The sequence below is a fragment of the Cinclus cinclus genome, chromosome 20 (genome assembly GCF_963662255.1).
Source record: "Cinclus cinclus chromosome 20, bCinCin1.1, whole genome shotgun sequence".
Classification (NCBI taxonomy): Eukaryota; Metazoa; Chordata; class Aves; order Passeriformes; family Cinclidae; genus Cinclus; species Cinclus cinclus.
The window spans coordinates 11,937,647-11,957,755 of record NC_085065.1 but is presented as its reverse complement, the minus strand read 5'-3'; the positions used below and the strand labels follow the sequence as shown (position 1 = coordinate 11,957,755).

Genomic DNA, 20,109 nt, shown 5'->3' with positions numbered 1-20,109 from the left:
TTCACCCCATTTCCCAGGGTGGTGGGAGTGCCCAGCTGTTCTGCAGCCCTGGCTGTGCCTTGGCTCCAGCTCTTGGCCTGTCCTGCTGGCTCCAAGCCGGGGACTGCTGCAGAGGTGTGCTCAGCTCCAGGTGAAAATGGAGCCTTATCCTCCAGAGGCTTTATTGAGGGGCAGCTTGGCCCTTTGGCTCCTCTGGCTGAGAGTCAAGGCAGACCCTCACGGTGCCCCCGGGATCTGGGACCAGCCCATCAGCGATCCAACCCTCGTGCCCCCCGGGAGCACAGCCCTGTCCCAGGGCACAGGTGGCACTCACAGCTCGTTGTGCAGGGGTTGGCACTGGGGGCTCAGTTTCTCCTCCAGGACGGCGTCGGGGGCGCACACCCAGGGGTCCCCCGTGTCCCACTGCCACTTGAGGAGCTGTGCACGGAGCAGCTGGAAGGTGTGGGCGTAGCGGGGGTCGGGGGCCAGGTTCTGGCTCTCGCTGGGGTCACGGCTGCAGTCGAAGAGCTCCCAGCGCTCCCGGTAGTAGTACTGGTGCAGGCTCTTGTCCCAGTGGGTCGGCTGCCCCGCCCTGGTACGGTTGAGCAGGTCTTGGAAAGTGGGCGAGACGTAGAAGTCCTGGTCGATGGGGAAGGGCATCTTGTAGTTGAGGTTGTGGATGAGGCGGAACTGCCCGTGCTGCACGGCTCGCATGGGGTAGTACATGGTCACCTCGTGGTGGCTCTGGCTGCTGAAGGCAGTGGCCCAGGGCTGCTCCGACTCCAGGGCTGGCAGGAGAGACTTTCCAGTGAGCTGCACCTGCCTGGTGCCAAAGATGCTGTAAGCAGGGTAGGGGATGGAGAACCAATCCAGAATGGTCGGCGTCAGGTCTGGAGGGGAGGAAAAAGGTGAGAGGAGGGACAGGCACAGTGGGAGGAAACTCGGCCCCAGAAAGGGGCAGAAAGGTCCCTGGGGATGGTGTCCCTGCAGGGGACCCTGTTCAGTCCTCCCCCCTCTCCCTTCCCTGCCCTGGCCCTGCAGTGCTCAGGGCTGTCGCCAGGGACAGGACCCCGAGTTTTGGTGTGGGGAGAGTGGGGAGCAGCCTGGGTGTCCCCAGGCACAGCTGTGCTGCCTCCCTCCCTCGGCTCTCACCCAGGAGGCTGGCGAAGGCCGGGCTGACCTGCCCCCAGCGCTGGGGGTGCTCGGGGGAGGAGAGGAGCAGTGGCTGGGCGGTGCCCGAGCGGTACAGGTTGGTCCTGCCCCCGGGGAAGGGGATGCCGTTGTCCGAGGTGTAGATCACCAGGGTGCTGTTGAGGAATCCAGCACGGCGCAGCTCCTGCAGGACCAGCCCGATCCCTGCAGACAGACGGACGGACGGACGGAGGGACAGAGCTCAGCGGGGAGGGAGGGGCTGCAGCAGCCCTCACCAGCCCCAGCCTGGCCCACGGCTCCCACCTTGGTCCATGCGCCCGATGGTCGTGTACTGGGCAGCCAGGTCTGCCCGGGCAGCCAGCGTGTCCGGGACAAAGGCAGGGACCTACACGGAGACAGGGAAAGGGCACGGGGCTGACACAGGCCACTGTGCCTTCACCAGCTCTTGCTGTGACACTGGAGGCAGTGACAGGCTGGGGGCCAGCCCTGGCTCCGTCAGAGGCTTCCATCGTGTGCAGCCCCACAGACCCCCACCCACACCCACAGGTTCTCACCTGCACTTGCTCTGGATGGTAAATCTGTGGCTTCCAGTCAGGGATCCAGCCCATCCCGCTCTCTCCATTGCCAAATTTCTCACAAAAGGCCCCATATTGGGGCTGGGAGTGCCCGCAGCGGTGGGGGTCGTGGAAGGCGACATAGAGGAAGAAAGGCCTGGGCATGGAAAGGGGAAATGTGGAGGTGGTGAAGCAAAGGAACTGCCCAGAGACCTTCCTGGGCTGTGCTGCGGCGAGCTGGGCTCGGCAGGAGTCCCCCACCTAATCTGGATATGGGGTGACACAAGGACAAGGGGCCCCTTCCTGTTTGTGACCAGCTGGGTCCACATCTTCAGGGAAGCCAGCTTCCCTCCTCCCACAGCCATTCCCAGGACGAGGGGGCCGTGTCTCACCTCTCGTCCTGGCTCTGCAGGAACCGCCGGACGAGCGCCTTGATGCGGGTGATGTTCCTCCCAACCTGCAGCACCGAGCTGTTCTCCTCTGTGTAGGCAAAGTCAAAGGGGTACACAGCCCCTGGCCCCACGTGCTTCTTCCCAATTATCCCTGTGAGAATGCAGACAGGTGCTGTGCCAGGAGCAGTGCGAGGTGGGGATGTGGCCGCTGATGTCCCTCTCTTTGGGGATAGCCACAGGCCCAGGCAGTGCTCCCCAGCCCACAGGGAGGGAGCTCACCAGGCTCTCTCGGTGGGGTTTCGTGCTCCCTACCTGTCCCAGCTCCCTACCTGTCCGGACACCTGCGTTGCTGAGCAGCAGGGGCAGGCTCCTCACGCCGTCAAAGGAGTTGAAGTGATGCACGTCCTGGTGCAGCCCGTACATCCCGTTCTGGTGCTGCAGGTGAGGGGACACAGCACGGTTGGACCAGGGCTGCCAGCCCGGCTCCAGAACACGTCCAGCCGTGCCTGTGCCATCTGCCGTGGGCTGGCAGCCCCGGCTCGGCACAGGCAGGTGCCCGTACCTGGGGTAAGCCGGTCAGGATGCTGGCCCGGCTCGGGGAGCAGCTGCTCACGGAGGTGAAGGCGTTCTGGAAGACCAAACCGCGCCGGGCCAGCGCGTCCAGGTTCGGTGTCCGGATGGCAGAGTTGTTGTAGGCGCCGCTCTCAAAGCCGGCGTCATCGGCTGCGGGACGGGTGCGGGGTCAGCCCGGGGTGTCCCTGACCGGGCTCGGGGGACACCGATGACCCCGGAGCATCCCCGGGCTGCGGGTGAGCCGGGCGGTGCTGCGGGGGGAGATGCAGGGGGTCCCGGCACAGTCTCTCCCTCCATCCCTCCCTCCCTCTCAGCCGCGGGACGCTCCCAGCATCCCTGGGCCGGCTCCGGGGCTCGGCCGGGCCGCACTCACCCAGGAGCAGCAGCACATTGCGGGCCGGGGCCGGGGATCCGCCGGTTCGGAACGCGCCCAGCAGCAGCAGCAGCAGCGCCCAGGGCCGCATGGCACCGACACCGACACCGACACCGGCACCGACACCGACACCGACACCGGCACCGGCACCGACACCAGCACGGGCAGCGGGGCTCGGCGGCTCCTCCGGCCGCTCCGGCTCCTCCTCACCCCGGTCACATGGGGCGCTCCGGCCGCTCAGATCCGGCACGGGCGGAGCCGCGGCCGTGCTGGGCTGGCACCGGCGGGGTCCCCGCTCCGCCCCGCTGCTCCCCGGTACCGGCCCGACGGGTCCCGCTGCTCCCCGGTACCGGCCCGACGGGTCCCGCTGCTCCCCGGTACCGGCCCGACGGGTCCCGGCCATGCCGGGGTCCCGCTGCCCGCTCCCGGCGCTGCCGATCCTGCGCTGGCTCCCGCGCTATTCCCGGGCGTGGCTGCCGCTGGACCTGCTGGCCGGGCTGGCCGTGGGACTGACCGCCGTGCCGCAGGCGCTGGCCTACGCCGAGCTGGCCGGGCTGCCGCTGCAGGTGGGTGCCAGGGCCCGGGGACAGCCGGGACCCCCGCCCCCGGAGCAGCCTGGCAGCCGGGCTGAGCTGGGCTGGGTGACCGGGGGCTGCCGCTGTGCAGTCGCCCATTTCCCGGGCAGGATGCCGTGCGTGTGCCGAGGACCCTGGAATGACCCGAGATCAGCCCAGCCCTCAGTTCAGGAGGTGTCGGGCCTCTCCCGGCTCCCAGGGCTGTGCCACTGTCCCTTCTGTCCCCCTGCAGTACGGCCTCTATTCCTCCTTCATGGGCTGCTTCGTCTACTGCCTCCTGGGCACGGCCAAGGACGTGACCCTGGGTCCCACGGCCATCATGTCCCTGCTCGTCTCCTCCTACGCCTCCCACGAGCCCGTCCAAGCCGTTCTCCTCGCCTTCCTTTCTGGCTGCGTCCAGCTGGCCATGGGGCTCCTGCACCTCGGTGAGATGCTCTTGCCGTGCACAGATGGATGTTTAGGATATTGCTGTACAGCCTGGAGCTGTTCCTTCCTCCTCTCTGCTCTCGGGACACTGGCATTGTCCTGCTAATGCATGTGAGAGCTCTGTGCCCACACACGAGGCCCCGCTAGGGTCAGGAGCTCGCTCACTGCCTCCCATCCCATGCAGGATTCCTTCTGGATTTCATTTCCTGCCCTGTCATTAAAGGGTTTACATCAGCTGCCTCCATCACCATTAGCTTCAACCAGATCAAGGTAGGATCTGCCCTGTCCTGGTTGCCTCTCCAGCTCTCTCCTAGTGCTGTGCAGCTGGGATATTTAGCACTGGGCTGGGTGATGTGCTTGGTGCTGGAGGAAGGAGCCCCAAAGGGGTCCTGGGACCACCTGCCAGTGGTTCTGCTGGGTCCCTGAGCTCTGCTCTAAGCAGACCAAGGTGAACACACCCTCAGCTGGTGACCAGCTGGTGGCATCCAGGACACCAGTAAAACCAGGACATTGGGTTTGGTCACTTGCAGGAGGCTCTGGGTGATTCTCTGGCACGGTGGGTTTGCAAATTTGGAAGCTGAGGGCAGTTTTCAGCCCCAGCAGCCCCTCGCTGGCCTCTCAGGGACCTGAGGCACTGCGGGGCTGCCACACTTCCCTTTGTGGTTAACCCAAATCAGAGCCTGGCAGGCCGGTGTTGGCCAATGGCTGCGGTCACGGGACTGTGCAGGGCTGTCACCACGCTTTGTGTTCCTGCACAGAACATCCTGGGGCTGCAGGGGATCCCGAGGCAGTTCTTCCTGCAGGTCTATGAGACGCTGCGGAGGATTGGGGAGACCAGGTCAGCGTCCCCTGCCCAGTGCTGTGACACAATCCCCCTCCCCATGGGCAGTGTGGGAGCTCTCCCTGTGCCCACAGCGTGGCTGGGGTGGCACTGATGTGCCTTTTGCAGGGCTGGGGACGCTGTGCTGGGGCTGACCTGCCTGGCTGTGCTGGCAGGGCTCCGGGCCATGAAGAGCCACCTGCCCCGAGCTGTCCCTGCAGGAGCACTGGCTGTCAGGATCAGCCACCTGATTGTCTGGATCTCTGGCACAGGTGTGTCAGCTGCCCCCTGCCCCATCCCCTCCCAGGGGCTCTTTGAGTCAGGGAAGACAGAGCCTGAAACTGGTAAAGGCCAGGCTGGCAGGAGCCAGGACCTGGAGGTGGCTCAGGGAGGACAAAGTCTCAAGAGAGCTGCCACTGTGCCTCTCAGCAGCTCGGGAAGCCATCTCCCGTCCCCTGCTGCTGCCCTGGGCTCCAGGCAGCTTTCATAGTTGCTCTCTCCACTTCTGCAGCACGCAACGCTCTCGTTGTCCTGTTTGCTGGCCTGGTGGCTTACTCCTTCCAGGTGATGGGCTCGCAGCCCTTCAGGCTCACGGGCAGCATCCCCCAGGGCCTCCCAGCCTTCCGGCCACCGCGCTTCTCCCTGGCAGTGCCCAACGGCACCGTCCCCTTCCAGAGCATGGTGCAGGTGGGTGCTGGCAGCTCCCCAGGGGCTGCTCTACTCCCTCCTGTGTGTGCTGGGTCCCAGCCCCCCCTGACTGGATCCTTCCCTCCCAGGACATGGGGGTAGGTGTGGCTGTGGTGCCGCTCATGGGCCTGCTGGAGACCATCGCCATTGCCAAGGCTTTTGGTAGGGCTGTGCCCTGTGCTCACAGGGGGGGCCTCTGCAAGGGCTTGGGGTGCTGGGGAAGGTGCTGTTCCTTCTGGGGCGCTGGGAGGGACTGGGGTCCAGTGCATAGCATGGCAGGAGGGGTCCTGCCATGAATTTCAGCGCAGCTGAAATTCGCCCAGGAGGTGAGTGTTGTCCCAGGGTGCTCCTGTGCCCAAGGGGTGCCAGGAGAGGGCCCACGCTGTCCCAGTCGCTGCTGGTTCCGCTCTGTGTGTGTGGCAGGCTGTGCCTGTGGGAGCCTCAGGCCAACCCCAACATCTCCTTCCAGCCTCACAGAATGGTTACAGGATTGACCCTGACCAGGAGCTGCTGGCTCTGGGTAAGAGCTGCTTGGTCAGAAGGGCAAGGGTGGGGCTCCGGGTGTCCCACAGCCCTTGAGCTGCCTGACATCCCCATCTGCCCAGTCCTACCTCCACCTGAAATTTTCCCTTCCTTACCTTGCATGCTGCCCCCACCCCAGGCACTCTCACAGCTCAGGGTTTCCAGAGCAGGCTGAGTCCCTCCTGCATAGCTGGGTGGGCACTGCCCAGCAGGTCCGGGAAGGGAGAGGGACAGGATGGGGTCACAGACACAGCAGTGCCTCCCCAGCCCTTGTCCTTTGTCTCCTCAGGCGTTGCCAATGTCCTGGGCTCCTTCGTGTCCTCGTATCCCATCACGGGCAGCTTTGGCCGGTGGGTAGCAGGAGGGGGAGCAGGGCATTCGTGGTGAGGGAACTCTGCAAGATCTTCAGTGGAAGGCTGTGGTGACCCCAGGGGGTGCCTGAGCTCGTGTCTTGGTCCCCAGCAGCCCACCTTGGTGGATGGTCTATGCATGTGTCCCAGTGGCCACCTTCCCTTCTGTTGAGAGCCACCTCCCTTCCTGCTGTGCAGCCCTGCTGCAGGCTGAAAGCCAGGGGCTTGGTCGTGTTCCTTCCTGCTAGGGTGGGTGCTTCTCCTGAGTGGGCAGGAGCAGCCCCCAGGCCCTGCACAGCCTGGGATGTGTGGGTTTGCATTTCAGGACTGCGGTGAATGCTCAGTCAGGGGTCTGCACCCCCGCGGGAGGGCTCATCACAGGTACAGCCCTGCCCTGCCCTGCCCTGCCCCTGGGCTGCTCCCCCTGCCAGGGACCCCTGTGTGTTGGGGACCCCTGGGTGTCAGGGTGCCCGTGGCTCATGGGTCCCCCCTCCCACAGGTGCCCTGGTCCTGCTGTCCCTGGCATACCTCACCTCTCTCTTCTATTACATCCCCAAAGCAGCGCTGGCTGCTGTCATCATCTCGGCTGTGGTGCCCTTGTTCGACCCTGGCATCTTCTGGACGCTCTGGCGGGTTAAGAGTGAGGGCATGGCTGGGGAACGGGCAATCCCCCTGTTAAGGAAACTTCCCTGTCCATCCATCCAGGAGTCACTCTGGCTGTCACACTCGCCCCCCTGAGCTGGGACAGAGGCCCCTTCGCAGCTCCTCCCTACCCCACTCACACAGACCAGGTTTCCTCACCTGCTCTGCCCCAGGTTTCCCATAACAGAGTCTCAGACTTCCTGATCCTTAAAATAATTTAATCATGGTGCCATAACTAAATAACAAAATAACAGCTGAGTTGAGTCTTTCTGAAGAGGGATCCAGAACAAAAGAGTCTGTGAGCTTTTATCCTTTTGTCCCCTCACAGACATGCAAAAGCCTGGGAGTGGTTTGCTCCTGCCACCTCTCTCTGTCTGATCACTGTCTCTGAGTGTCCCATCACTGTCTCTGAGTGTCCCATCACTGCCTGCCCACCGGTGCCTGAGTCCTTTGCCATGCAGAGGGTGGCATGGCAGTTCCTTTTCCAAAGGCTCCCACCCAGAGCTCAGCCTGCAGCTCCACCGAAGCTGCCCCGAACCACCTGCACAGAATGGATTCCTCAGGACCCGGGTGCAGCCCGGCTCTGCCCGCAGAGCTGACGCTGTCACCGAGTGCCCTGTGGCCCCAGGACCAGCCACAGCTGAGCCTGGCTTCTCTCTCTTGCAGGGCTGGACCTTGTGCCCCTCTGTGTGACATTCCTGCTCTGCTTCTGGGAGGTTCAGTATGGAATCGTGGCTGGGGTGCTGGTTTCTGGGATTCTCCTGCTCTACTCCATTGCCAGGCCCCCAATAAAGGTGGGGTTCACCCCTCTCCGTGGATGTGACAGGGCCAGGGAGCTGGGAGGGGGCTCCTGAGGGCAGTGAGGTGTTGGAGTGCAGGATGCTCCTGACCTGTTCTTGCTGTCCCCAGCCTGCCATGGGCACAGCACGGGGACCCCTCTCAAAGAGGAGGAAAGGAACATCCTCAGTCTGGAGAGCAGGAAAGGGAGGCATCCCTGTCCCTGTCCTGCTGACACTCGGCTGTGTGCAGGAGGGTTTTCCCTGAGGGCTGGAGGCTCCTGCTTCTCCCACTCCATTCAGGAGGACAGTGAGGGACACAGGCAGTTGTCCCTGCCTGGGGAAGGTCACAGCCCTGAGCTCCCTGTGACCCCACAGGTGTCGGAGGGGTCTGTGCTGCTGGTGCAGCCGGGGAGCAGCCTGCACTTCCCAGCCGTGGAGCACCTGCGGGACTGCGTGTGCAGCCATGCTCTGGCAGGTACTGAGCTCCCTGTGCTACCTGCTCTGGCAGGTACTGAGCTCCCAGCCTGTCCTGGGGACACGGCTGTCACCGCCTGCATCACTTCTGGTGCAGGTGGCAAGTGCTGCCCAGACCCGAGGACTGTGGGTGCAAGTGGTGCCAGCACAGCTGTGCCACCCCTGCCAGCCCCTGCCCTGGCTCTGGGGGCTGTGACCTCTGGGCTGGTCATTTCTGGACTCGTCAGGGACGTGACCTTATGCTCTTCCAGCAGCATCTCCACCACGCTCTGTCATCCTGGACTGCTGCCACGTCAGCAGCATTGATTACACAGCAGTGCTGGGGCTGGCAGAGCTGCTGCAGGAGCTGCACAGGCACGGCCTCTCGCTGGCCTTCTGTGGCCTGAAGGTGTGTGGGACCTCGGCCACCCCACCCCAGACCCAGGGAAGGTGTGGCTGGTGGGCCCAGTCCAGCTGCCTTCCCTGTGCTCTGAGCTGGCCTCTGCTCTGGTGGCACCATCCTCATCCAAGCACCTGCATCTCCCAGAGCTGGATGCTCCGTGCTGGGATGGTTGGGGCTCTGGCATGGGGCCAGCACTCCCCCAACCCAGCTTGCTCTGCCCTCAGGACCCTGTTCTCCAAGTGCTCCTGTCTGCAGACTTAGAAGGATTCCAGCATTTCCCCAGCTGGGAGGAGGCAGGTGAGGCTCGGGGCTGCTCTCTCAGGATGGGATGAGTGTGGGCACCCAAGGGGATCTGACCTGTCCAGCTGCGGAGCAGCAGTGTGGGGGGCTGCAGGGGCTCCTGGGAGGGTGAGCTGGATCTCTCCAGCCTTGGGGATTCATGGTGAGCTTTGGTGGTTCAACCCAGCAGCAGCTCAGCACCACAGAGCCCTTCACTTCCACTACAGAGGGATGGGACAGAATCAGAGAAAAGGTAAAACTCTTGAGATAAACACAGTTTTACAGGACAGAAAAGGAAAATTATAATGGAGATAAAGAAATACCCAAAGCAAGTAATGCACAGGGTCATTGCTCACCACCCACTGAGCAATGCCCAGCCAGCCCCTGAGCAGTGGCCCCTGGCCAAATCCCCCAGCAGCCCCCTCAGCACCACGCCCTGTGCTCTGGAACATCCATCCCTCTGGGCTCTGAGCTCTCCTGGCTCTGAGCCCTCCCAGCTCCTCCTGTCCTGCCCGGACAGCCTGGGAGGCTGAGAAGTCCTTGGCTTAGTGTAAGCACTGCTCAGCAGCAGCTGAGCCATCAGGCTGTTATCAACAGGAGTCTCATCTGAGTCCAAACACAGCTCTGAACCAGCTCCTGGGAACACCAAACTGTCCCAGCCAGAGTTGGGACATGAGCCTTGGCTTGACTCTGCTTCCCCCTGTTCTGTCCCAGGGCAGTGTGAGGGAGCAGAGCTGGGGGCCAGCAGGGCAGAGCCCTTCACCAGCACTGCCGAGAGCACTGGGCTTATCCAGTGAGACAAGGTTGGGCTGAACGTCCAGGGACTCCCCAGGGACACCCCAGGGACACCAACACATGCTGTGGGAGCCAGGCCTGGGCAGCAGGACATGGGACATCCCCATGTCCCACACTGAGATGGACAGAGCAGCACCAGCCCAGCCCCACACGGGCTGTGGGACAAAACTCTTCCCTGTCACAGTGACTGGTGCAAAGCCATCCTTCCAGCAGGGAGCTGCTGTCGTTTTTTAAACACCTGTTTTAATTCTGGACCTTTTTCATGTTCTGGGTCACTGCAGTGGTGACACAGGGTGTGCTGTCCCTGAAACAGTCAAAGCTGCTTCAGGGCTGCTCGTGCTGCCCTCCAGGCGGGCATGGGGGCTCAGCCTCCTGCTGCTGGGAGAGGGAAAACATCTGGGAACGTGCTCCTTACTGATTTTTATCCTTACTTATCTTTTTTATCCTTACCTTGTCTGTGGGGTGTTGTGCCAAACACTGCCCTGGGTCAGAGCTGGGCTGTCACCCTGGGGTGCAGCCCCTGGCCTGGGCCCTGCCGAGGGGACAGGCATGGTGACATCCAGCTGTTCCCAGCTGTGGATGGGGACAGCGCCTTGTGGGGCTGGGCAGGGTTGGGAATTCAGTTTCCCTGAACAGCCCTCGGCCAACAGCAAGGGTGTAATAAATGAGAAATTCCTAATGAGTCAGTGCGATCTTTGCCTTCCTGAGGGAAAGCTTTTTCCTTTTGTGTGGGAAGAGGAAGTTTTCTTCTGGGTGCTGCTCAGCGTGCCAGGGAAAAGAAACTGAAACCAGGCTGGGGCAGTGCAGCTGAGCCGAGCCTGAGGGCACGTTCTGGCACAGCTCCTGCTGCTGGAGCTGCTGGAAGAGCAGCAGAGGTGCCCGGGAGCCACACACCTGCCTGGGCTGCCAGGTCCTGCCCTGGGGTGCTCGTTCCGGTCCGGAGCAGTGCCGAGCTGTGAGTTCCTTGCTGCAGCATGGGGATGCTGGGAGGAGGAAAACGGGCATGGGGACAAAATGGGCTGGTTGTTTAGGAATATATGTGTGCTCAAACCTGTGAGAGCACTGCTGGAGGTCAGGGCTGCTGGGAGCCCGTCTTCGGCTTAGATCCGGGATGGGCCACCAGGCGTGTCCTTACTTTTTGACCGTGTAATCCGCTTTTGGCTGTGGGGTCCAGCACGATGTGCTCTCCTCCAACGCCCCTGCCCTCCCACCGTCCCGTCCTGCGTCCCTGCCGGCCGGGGAACACCTGGGCTGCTGGGTGGGGGGATGCTCGGGGGGTACCGGAGCAGAGCCCCCAGGGATGCCCAGCGGGATGGGGGGGCCGGACGGGGCGGGACCCTCGAGAGCCGCCCGGGGCGGCGGCCGGGACCGGGATTGGCCGGGGCGGTGCGGGGCTGGGCGGGGACCGTGACAGCAAAAACGAAAGTTGGCGGCTCGGAAGAGAAACGAAACTTGTCCGGGCGGGACTCGGCGGAGCCGAAGGACGAGCGGGCGCTGCAGGTGCAGGTGTCCGTGCCCGTGCCCGGTCGCTCGGTGAGTCGCGCTGCCGGGGTCGGCGAGTGGCGGGATGGGGCGCGGGGCCTGGGCTTGGGGGGGCCCCGGTGCGGGGCGGGGGCAGCTGCGGGCTCCGGGCCCCGCTGCACCCTCCCGGTGCCCCCGAAACACCTCCGTGCGCCCCGACCTCCCCGGTGCTCCGTGATCCCCGATCCGCCCGCAGCCCTCCGGTGCGTCCCTGGGCACTTGCGTCTCCTCCCCGTCCACCCGGGACGCCCCTACCCCGCGGTACCCCCGGTTCTTCCCGTGTCCCCCCTCCCCTCCTCTCCGTGTCCGTCCCCGGTGTTCCCCCCCCATGTCTCAACCCCTCCCGGTTCTTCCCGGTGTTCCTCCCCCCGGTGTCCCGTCCCCCCCCCGGTTCTCCCGGCGACCCCCGGGAGCCGCGCTAGCCCCGCCCCTCACATCATATAACTGGTTCATTTGCATACGGCCGCCGCTTCGCCACGCCATTGGTCCATATGCCCTGTGTTTTTGCGTATCTCCCGACGGGGCGAAGAGCCGCCAATCCGCGAGGAGCGAGAGCGGCTCATTTGCATATGGGCCCCGCCCATGTGCTAGCGCCGCGCCGGGCCGGAACTCCCGGCTGAGGGACCGTGTGAGGGACCGGCTCCCGGCTGTGGGACCGGCTGAGGGACCGTCTGAAGGACCGGCTCCCGGCTGAGGGACCGTGTGAGGGACCGGCTCCCGGCTGTGGGACCGGCTGAGGGACCGTCTGAAGGACCGGCTCCCGGCTGAGGGACCGTGTGAGGGACCGGCTCCCGGCTGTGGGACCGGCTGAGGGACCGTCTGAAGGACCGGCTCCCGGCTGAGGGATCGTGTGAGGGACCGGCTCCCGGCTGTGGGACCGGCTGAGGGACCGTCTGAAGGACCGGCTCCCGGCTGAGGGACCGTGTGAGGGACCGGCTCCCGGCTGTGGGACTCGTTCCGGGACCCGCTCCTGACCATCGCCTGCTCGCGGCCGAGCGGAGCGGCCGTAGGCAGGGTGTAGGGAAGGGGAACCAGGCCCTGGGTGTGAGCCCGAGCCCTCAGCGCTGGCTGTGTGCGTTTATTTGTCTTTGAGCGCTGTGGGTCCCCTCATGATCCCCGCCCGGGTGTCGCAGGTCACCTCCCCATAACAAACCCGGCTCCTGCAGCAGCTGCGGGGCGGCCCTGGGCCCCGGCCCAGCTCGGCTGGGAGCGCTGGGCTGGGGCCGAGCTGTCCTGGGTCTGCACGCTGATCAGAGGCTCCCTGTGTCCCCCCCGGTGCCCGTGTGGCTCTGGGCTCTGCCCAGGTCATTCCACGCTGCTCTCGCCCCCATCTCCCCTCCCAGTCTCTCAGCTCAGCCTTCCCTGGCATTCCTGAGCAGAGGGAGTTCTCTTCACTTTGCAGTGACTGTTGGGAGACACAGAAATGATTCACTTGGTGACGCATCCTACACACAGTCTCCAGCTCGGGTCTCCAGTGTTGAACTAGTTTCTGTTTTGCCAATGAAGTAGTGCTGTTTTTTATGCTAAAAGACTGGTTGAATCCTTGACACAGAATTTCCAGCTTGCAGCTTGTTCTTATATTCAGAACTCGCCCCTGAATTGTGTTTGACAACTAATTGTGCCTCGCTGAACAGAGACAGAATCGAGTATACAACATGGTTATGCTGGGGGAAGTGTTTCCTAATCCTTTACTTGTTTAATACCGAATGACCTGAGCCACCAGAGTGGCTTTTGGTTTGCTGGCAGAGAGAATGGAATCCTAGAAAAACACACTAAATCAGAATAAAGCTGCTGCAGGGTTGGTTCTTAGCAAATCCCTCTGCACTCCAGCATGGCAGGGTAACAAACCTGGGATCTCCAGCTCTGAAATGCTGTAGGAATAACACCCAAAGCAGCTGAGGTTTAAAGCTTTTGCTCTCAGAATTGGGGTAGAAGCAGTGTGGAGGAGCCTGTGAGGCCCCTGCAGAAGGCAGGGATCTGCTCTGCTGCCTGGCTGGGCCCGGAGATGCCCTTCCACACGTTTTTGAAGGAATGGATAAAGCTGTGAGGATAAGAAAGGAGTTTCCTCTGCCTTCCTGGAAAGGCCTGAGCAGAGTGGGAGCAGTCACAGTGCCTCCCCAGAAGGCTGTGCCAGCTGGGGTGTGCCACTGTCCTGTCACTGCTCATCCTGGGCTCCAGGCAGAGGCAGCTGGCTGCCAGCACTTCTGCAGTGTTTGTGTTTGCAGGAGGGACAGGCATAGAGCTCCACCTCAGTGCTGTGGGTCCTTCATTATCCTGTAGCTGGCAGGGCCTTGGAGGGGGCAGGTGTCTGTACTGGGAGAGTGGTGGGAGCTGAACAGGGAACAGCAAACACCTCCTGTGTGCTCATGTCCCAACTCTGGCTGGGACAGTTTGGTGTTCCCAGGAGCTGGTTCAGAGCTGTGTTTGGACTCAGATGAGACTCCTGTTGATAACAGCCTGATGGCTCAGCTGCTGCTGAGCAGTGCTTACACTAAGCCAAGGACTTCTCAGCCTCCCAGGCTGTCCGGGCAGGACAGGAGGAGCTGGGAGGGCTCAGAGCCAGGAGAGCTCAGAGCCCAGAGGGATGGATGTTCCAGAGCACAGGGCGTGGTGCTGAGGGGGCTGCTGGGGGGATTTGGCCAGGGGCCACTGCTCAGGGGCTGGCTGGGCATTGCTCAGTGGGTGGTGAGCAATGACCCTGTGCATCACTTGCTTTGGGTATTTCTTTATCTCCATTATAATTTTCCTTTTCTGTCCTGTAAAACTGTGTTTATCTCAACCCGTAAGTTTTGCCTTTTTTCTGGTTCTCTCCCCCATCCAGGTGCTTGGAGTGACATGGTCCAGTGGAAGGTGCCCGTGCCTGTGGCAGGGGTGGAATGAGATGAGCTTTAATGTCCCTTCCAATCCAAACCATCCCATGACCTCACTAGGGGGTGTTTCCAGTTTAACGATTAATTTCCTTCCACTGCAGAAAGAAGAGAGGTGCAGGTGCCTCCAGCCCCTGATGCAGAGAAGAGGTGAAGGGAGAAGGTGCTGATGGACGGAGCTCTGCCCAACACCTCAGATGCCACACCTGACACTGCAGGTGGATCTCTCTCCTCTGCTGAGACATGGGAGGAGGAAGAGGGATCCTCACTGCTGGAGGATGTCACAGCTCCAGGGGACAGCACAGAGCCCTCAGCTCAGCGTGGGGCTGGCGACTCTGCTGAGGTGGCTCCTCTGCCCGAGGTGAGGACCCTGCTGGGTGCTGGGGAGCAGCTGTGACTTGTTGCTCTCTGGTGTGAAGTGAGGAGGATCGGGCTGCATGCCCCACGTCCCTTTGGCCATGTCGGGGAGCTGCTGCCTGGCTGCCTCCAGGAGAAGCTCGCTGTGTTTGGTGATGCTGTGTTGTGTGTGCAAGGCCGGGGGAAGACACAAATTACACAAGTGAGCTTAGGCACTGCAGCGCTGCTCTGTGCTCCTGCTGAGCGAGTGTGGAATGTTAAACCTACACAGTTCTCAAGTGTTATTTGCATTTCACTGGCTGGTCTTGTCCCTCCTCTTCCTGATTGTTCTCTGTTAGCCCCATGTAGCAGGAAGATGTCAGTACTTGCTGCAAGGAGGAGGTGACAAAGAGTTTCCCTCTGGCAATGAATAAACAGACATTGTGGTCTTTGGTGTTCTTTTTTTAATAGAAAAAGAAGAGGAGAAAAACAAAGAAACAGACGTCCATCTCTGCAGAACAGGACTCTCTGCCTCCTCAAAGCACAGCACCAGCTCCAACCACAGATCTGCCTGACACATGTGATGTTCCTCAAGAAATCAAACCCCCCGGCGGTGAGGGAGCACACCCAGGTGCTGATGAACTTACTGGTGCCTCTGAAGATACAGAGGAAGGCCACAGGGATTTGGCACACCTGGGGAAGGAAGCTGGTAGCCTGGAAGCAGAGGGGCTGAGCCCTGCAGAGCAGAGCAGCACAGCCAGTGGGGCAGCCCCAGCTCCCAGTGCCACAGCCCCTGGGGACAAGGAGGGGCATGGAACAACCCCAGGGCATGGAGAAACAGCCAGGGGTGATGTGGAGCAAACAGCCAGGGGCAGTGTGGAACAGGCCACTGGTGCCCCCAGCCAGCTGCCAGCAGCCACTGCAGATTCCCAGGCCCGGGGCAGCAGCAAGGAGCTGTCAGCAGGGCAGGGAGCGAGTCCCTCGGGGCTGCCTTCTGCCAAGGGAGTCCCCCAAAGCAAACCTGAGACCAAGACCTCCCCTGGGGCCCAGAGCCTGCAGGCTGGGAAGGAGCCCAAGCAGAAAGGGAGCAGTTCCACTGTCAAGGTGAGTGTGAGTAGCTCTGGTGAGTGTTCTAGTGGGCACAGCTTCACTTTGCCAGTGTGACTTGCTCATGCTGTCAGTGAGGCTGAGGAGCACCGGCCCACAGATACACGGTTGAACTGGGGAGGACTATGGGGCGGTTCTTATATGAGTTCTGTTCTCCTGGGTGTCAGTTCTAGCCCAGCTCTCACTGAGGGGTTGCTCAGGTGTCCCCAGGACTGGGAGGTGTCTCTTCTCCAGCCAGCCATGCTCTCTGGGGAGCTCTGGGATCCCCTTGAACAAGGGAATTTTGTGCTTTGTAGGTGCCTGGGAAGCTGGAAGTTTCTGTGGGTTCTCTTTCAGTTTTTTTTAATACCTCATCCTCTGTGACCTGGGCCTCACTGACCTGACTACTTGGCAGTGTGTTTGGGTTGGGCTCCTCTTCCTGCTGTTTCCTTAACTTCCCTCAGCAAGGGATCAGTATTTCCAGGAGGATGAAGCTGGTGCTGCACCAGGAGGAGATGTTGTGCTTCCAGGGTCTCCTGTTTCACTGGGCATTGTTTGTCTCCATGTTGCAGAATGCAAACACAAAAGAGAAAAGTCAGACCCCAAGTGAGAAAATGCCGAACATGAGTGAGAAACCAAGTCCGAGCCAAGGAGCTGAGGCTGCAAGAAAGGAGGATGCTGAGGCTGCAGCAGACAGCCCCAAGAGCAAAAAGGATCAAAAGAACCAGAAACCTGTGGAAAAGATAAAAGAAAGGTGAGAAGAGCCCTGCTGCTTCCCAGCATTCTTCACTAACAGGAGTTGCTGTGAGGAGGACTCAGGACTCCAGAATGAGGTGCTGGGATTGGCTCACGATGTCCCTTGGACATGTGGAAATGGAATTGGCTTGAGACTGTGAGTTGGTTGTGCATGACAGAACCAGTGTTGAATGGGAGCTGCAGCACAGGTGATGTCCTGGGTAATGTGTTGAGCATCTGATGGATAAAAAAATCGATTGTTCTCTTATTTCTTGCTCTTATGAGCAACATGTGCTTCACACACACACAACATGAAGAGCTGTTTTGATGTTTTGTTTCATGTGTGTGAGCTGGAAGGGGTTCAAAGTGTAGCCATTCCAGGTGACTCTGCTGGGCCAGAGCATCTCCTGCTGCCTTTAGGAGCCCGTTTTTCCTTTTTGCACTGGGCTTTGTACTGGGCCTGCTCAAACATGAGTCAGAGTGAACTGCTGCCACAGTTTATGGGTCTTGCAGCCACTCAGCTGGTGGCTCAATTCTGATTTGTGCAATTAAAAAACACCAACGGAATCCTTTCAATTTCCCTTGCAATTCTTCCCTGCAGTTCTGTGAGCCGCAGTGAGGGTGTTACAGTCTTTTTCCATGCAATACTGTCCAAAGACTTCAAGCTCAACCCTGAGATCCATAAAGTGTTCATCAGGGCTGGGGGCATTCCTCCCTACTCCAACTGGAAGGACAACATCTGTGAGCTGAACTGCACCCGGTGAGTGAGTGTTCCCTGCTCTGAGAACGGGGTCCCTGTGGGTCCTCAGCTGCTGTGCAAGGTGTGGCTGTGCCCACAGCGGGGGATTGCAGAAAAGGGTTTCACAGAGGAGAGGACTCTCCTAAAATGTTTTTGTGGAAGAACACTCACCATTCCTATTAAAAATGAAATGCATGGAAAAGAAGGTCTGTGGATCGGCTAACGTGTCCTTTGCCTGCCCTTGCTGTTTGTGTTTCCAAGGCATCTGGGAGAGCATGGATACCTCATTGAAGGTGCTGTAACTCTCACCAAAGAAATCCTGGATAAATACATTCCTTACAAGTACTGGGTGACCTGTGAGAAGGGAGACTATGAGTTCATTTATAAGTGTCAAGAATCCAGTCAACCTGTGAATCGCTGCTTATTGATAAAAAAGTATTTGCTGAACAATGGAGGTGAGCTCTGCTGCCTGGACCTGCCCCTTGGCTGATCCCTGCTGTCCTGTGGCCCAGCATTCCTGCCAGACAGCACTCTCTGAAGCTGGGAGCTCAGTGGGCTGCTGGGGCATTGCTGTGGCAGCTGGAAGAGAGAAGGCACCTGATTGCAATGGTTGTTTTCCTGTGTTCTCTGCTGTTCCAGAGTGGCACCAGTATGATGACATTGTGTGTGCAAAGCCTTCCAGGCTCAAAAACATTAAGTACATACTTGGTTCTGATAAAAACAAGGAAGTGGTGGAAGGGAAGAAAATAGCTGCCACTGTTATGTTAGAAAGTATCTTCAGCATTCTTGGAACCTGGAGTCCTGACAACCTGAGGAGCTTCTTCTTCCAGCTGAGGCAGTTCCATTCCGTTGCAGTAGCCCAGCGGGTGTTTGATGGCAAGCCAACGATATGGAGAGAGTTAAATTTCAGCACAGAGCAGGTAATCCCTTCTCTTGCACAGACAGAAAGCATTCCATTACTGAACCCAAACTTTAGTTTTGCTGTTGGCCTTGCTGGGTTAATTTTGCTTTTCCTAAGTTCAGGTGAAGCAGTGGGGATCCTTCCGGGGTGACTGCCACTGACTGTCTTGGGGGCTTCAGCCTGTGCCACCTCAGTGTGGTTCTGAGCCCCCAGCAGCAGAGCTGTGATGTGGTGACTTTGTACTTGAGTGGGTTTTGTCTGGATATTCATTTCCTAAGCCTTGCCATCAAGTTCTGCTGCCAGTTGTTCTGTCACTAACAGCTTCTCTGCACTCTTGCTGCAAACCTGACTGCTTTTTGGGTGAAGGTCCTTGTGCTGTTGTGAAGCGGTGATGCCAGCAGGGCTTCTGGAATCCAAAATTTCTTACTTAACATAATTAGGAAATGTGGCAGAAATGCCACGTTGTCTTTTTCGGTTGTTGAGGCTGCTCCTTCCTGTCCCGTGGCCTCGCAGGAACTGGGAGAAGACACTGGCTTCAGAAGACAAAGACTAATGCTGTGATTGGTTTATTTCTTCCCTTCTTTGTCCCAGGTGAATGATTTGCTGCTAAAATACATGAAGAAAATATCTCTCCCTTTCCTTGCACCAGAAGCAGCTCTAGAGGACAGAGTCATAAAAAGCAAGCTGGCTCTGGGGCTCACCATTTTTCTGGTAATTGAGGACCGTTCACTCCCAGCACTTAAAGGTGACCTGGCTGACCTGTGTAGCCTCTTGTGCTTTGATCAGGTGTCACAACAAGATGTGCAGAATGAGATTCATCACATCAAACAGGCTTTTGCAGGACTTACCAAGTAAGTGTCCTATGTACCTTCTAAATGACTGGGCTGGTGTTGCTCAAACCTTTGATAGAAACAGGAGTCCAGTTCTTTAGTGCCAGAGAACCAGAGAAAAAGTTACATTGAAGGTATCTTTGGAGGTCTCAGTTCCAGCCTCCTGCCTGAAGCAGGGCTAGCATCCAGGCAAGGTTGCAGTACATCATTCCAGACTTTTTGGTTGGTTTTCCCCTGGTGTGCCTGTTTACCAGGTACTGGATTTGGAGTTCTTCACTTGCACAGCTGCAGCCATTGCATTTCTTTCTGGAGTCCTCTGTGTGGGTGTCACAGGGCTGGCGGGCTCATGGGGAGACTGTAGATAAAGGACTGGGTCTTCCCAGTGCTCCAGCAGCAGGGTCTGTGCAGAGAGATTCAGTAGCATTGCAGCTCTGGGCCTTAAACCTGGGCAGTACACTCTGCAATGAAGAGTAGATGGAGCTAAAGCAATGACCAGAGTTTGCTTGAAGGCACATAGGGAGACTGAGATGTAGCTTCCCACACCCCTAGGGTCTTCTCAAGGCCTGGATAAAGCTGTTCTTTCACTCAGTGTGTTTGTCTTTTTATTTAGTTTGAAGGTCGACCTGACAAACTTGTGCCAGAGGTGCATTGAACGTGATGTAGACCAGTGGGTGTGGATCCTTCCCCTTCTGCATTCCTTTGCTCCTCTGCAGCAGGAGCAAGGGCTGGTGGAGGAGGATGTCTGGGCAGGGCTGGAGGGGCTTGCATTTGCTGAAACCAGGAGGAAAAAAGATGCGTGAGTTTTCCAGAGTTCCCACTTACAGCCATTGTTCTGGTGCTGTAGCTGGGGGTGATCTCTTTACTTAATCTCTTTTTTTTGTTTGTTTGGGTTTGTTTTTTTTTTTTTTTTGTTTTTTTTTTTTTTTTGTTTTTTTGGTTTGGTTTGGTTTGGTTTTTTTTCCCTCCCTCATTTTTAGGGTACTAAATGTCTCAGCATGTTGAGGGAGGGTGTTGGGGGTACTTGGGCACAGCCTCACTGGTGTCTCAGAGGTCATTGAGTGTAGCCCAGCTGGGCATGGTGTGACCCCTCAAACACAACCCCCCCATTTCTGCCAGCCAAGGAGCAGCTGGAAGTTCAAGCTGCTCATCTTGTGTAGAGTCTGAGCAATACCTGGAGTTTATTTTCCCTGAGAGCTTGTGCTCAGTGGTTTGGCTCTGCTCTGCCACCCCTGGATCCCACTGATCCTCAGCTGCAGTGATAAAAGCACAGGGATGAGGAGGAGACTCCTCTGTGGGCTGCACAAGCTCGTGGCCTTTTGTTCCTCCGAATCCTGAAGATT

The 20,109-nt window shown here is 59.4% G+C and overlaps 3 protein-coding genes across 3 annotated transcripts in view; 2 read left to right on the top strand and 1 right to left on the bottom strand.

The window, feature by feature from the left end:
- Nucleotides 1–309: 309 nt before the first annotated feature.
- Nucleotides 310–3,135, bottom strand: SGSH (N-sulfoglucosamine sulfohydrolase). Its single transcript, XM_062506391.1, has 8 exons — nucleotides 3,024–3,135; nucleotides 2,640–2,800; nucleotides 2,407–2,512; nucleotides 2,078–2,228; nucleotides 1,686–1,842; nucleotides 1,435–1,516; nucleotides 1,132–1,335; nucleotides 310–869 (listed from the first exon to the last, which is right to left on the bottom strand). Exons 1-8 carry the CDS (start codon nucleotides 3,112–3,114, stop codon nucleotides 310–312), a joined length of 1,512 nt encoding a protein of 503 aa, XP_062362375.1. The 5' UTR covers nucleotides 3,115–3,135.
- A 107-nt stretch (nucleotides 3,136–3,242) lies between these two features.
- SLC26A11 (solute carrier family 26 member 11) lies at nucleotides 3,243–9,756 on the top strand. The gene is given in 17 exon segments (XM_062506271.1): nucleotides 3,243–3,393; nucleotides 3,396–3,589; nucleotides 3,831–4,023; nucleotides 4,209–4,294; nucleotides 4,783–4,862; nucleotides 4,974–5,116; nucleotides 5,356–5,531; nucleotides 5,621–5,693; nucleotides 6,001–6,051; nucleotides 6,205–6,332; nucleotides 6,334–6,403; nucleotides 6,903–7,043; nucleotides 7,712–7,839; nucleotides 8,200–8,299; nucleotides 8,550–8,686; nucleotides 8,905–8,977; nucleotides 9,674–9,756. Coding segments are annotated over 17 exon segments (2,007 nt in total).
- A 1,431-nt stretch (nucleotides 9,757–11,187) lies between these two features.
- The window catches only part of RNF213 (ring finger protein 213), a 45,264-nt gene continuing 36,342 nt past the window's right edge, over nucleotides 11,188–20,109 (top strand). The window contains exons 1-9 of the mRNA XM_062506198.1: nucleotides 11,188–11,287; nucleotides 14,247–14,503; nucleotides 14,950–15,582; nucleotides 16,137–16,318; nucleotides 16,916–17,059; nucleotides 17,300–17,493; nucleotides 17,678–17,958; nucleotides 18,531–18,790; nucleotides 19,359–19,565. Of these exons, the coding sequence (XP_062362182.1) occupies nucleotides 14,312–14,503; nucleotides 14,950–15,582; nucleotides 16,137–16,318; nucleotides 16,916–17,059; nucleotides 17,300–17,493; nucleotides 17,678–17,958; nucleotides 18,531–18,790; nucleotides 19,359–19,565 (2,093 nt within the window). The 5' untranslated portion in view covers nucleotides 11,188–11,287; nucleotides 14,247–14,311. The remainder of the gene's footprint in view (nucleotides 11,288–14,246; nucleotides 14,504–14,949; nucleotides 15,583–16,136; nucleotides 16,319–16,915; nucleotides 17,060–17,299; nucleotides 17,494–17,677; nucleotides 17,959–18,530; nucleotides 18,791–19,358; nucleotides 19,566–20,109) is intronic.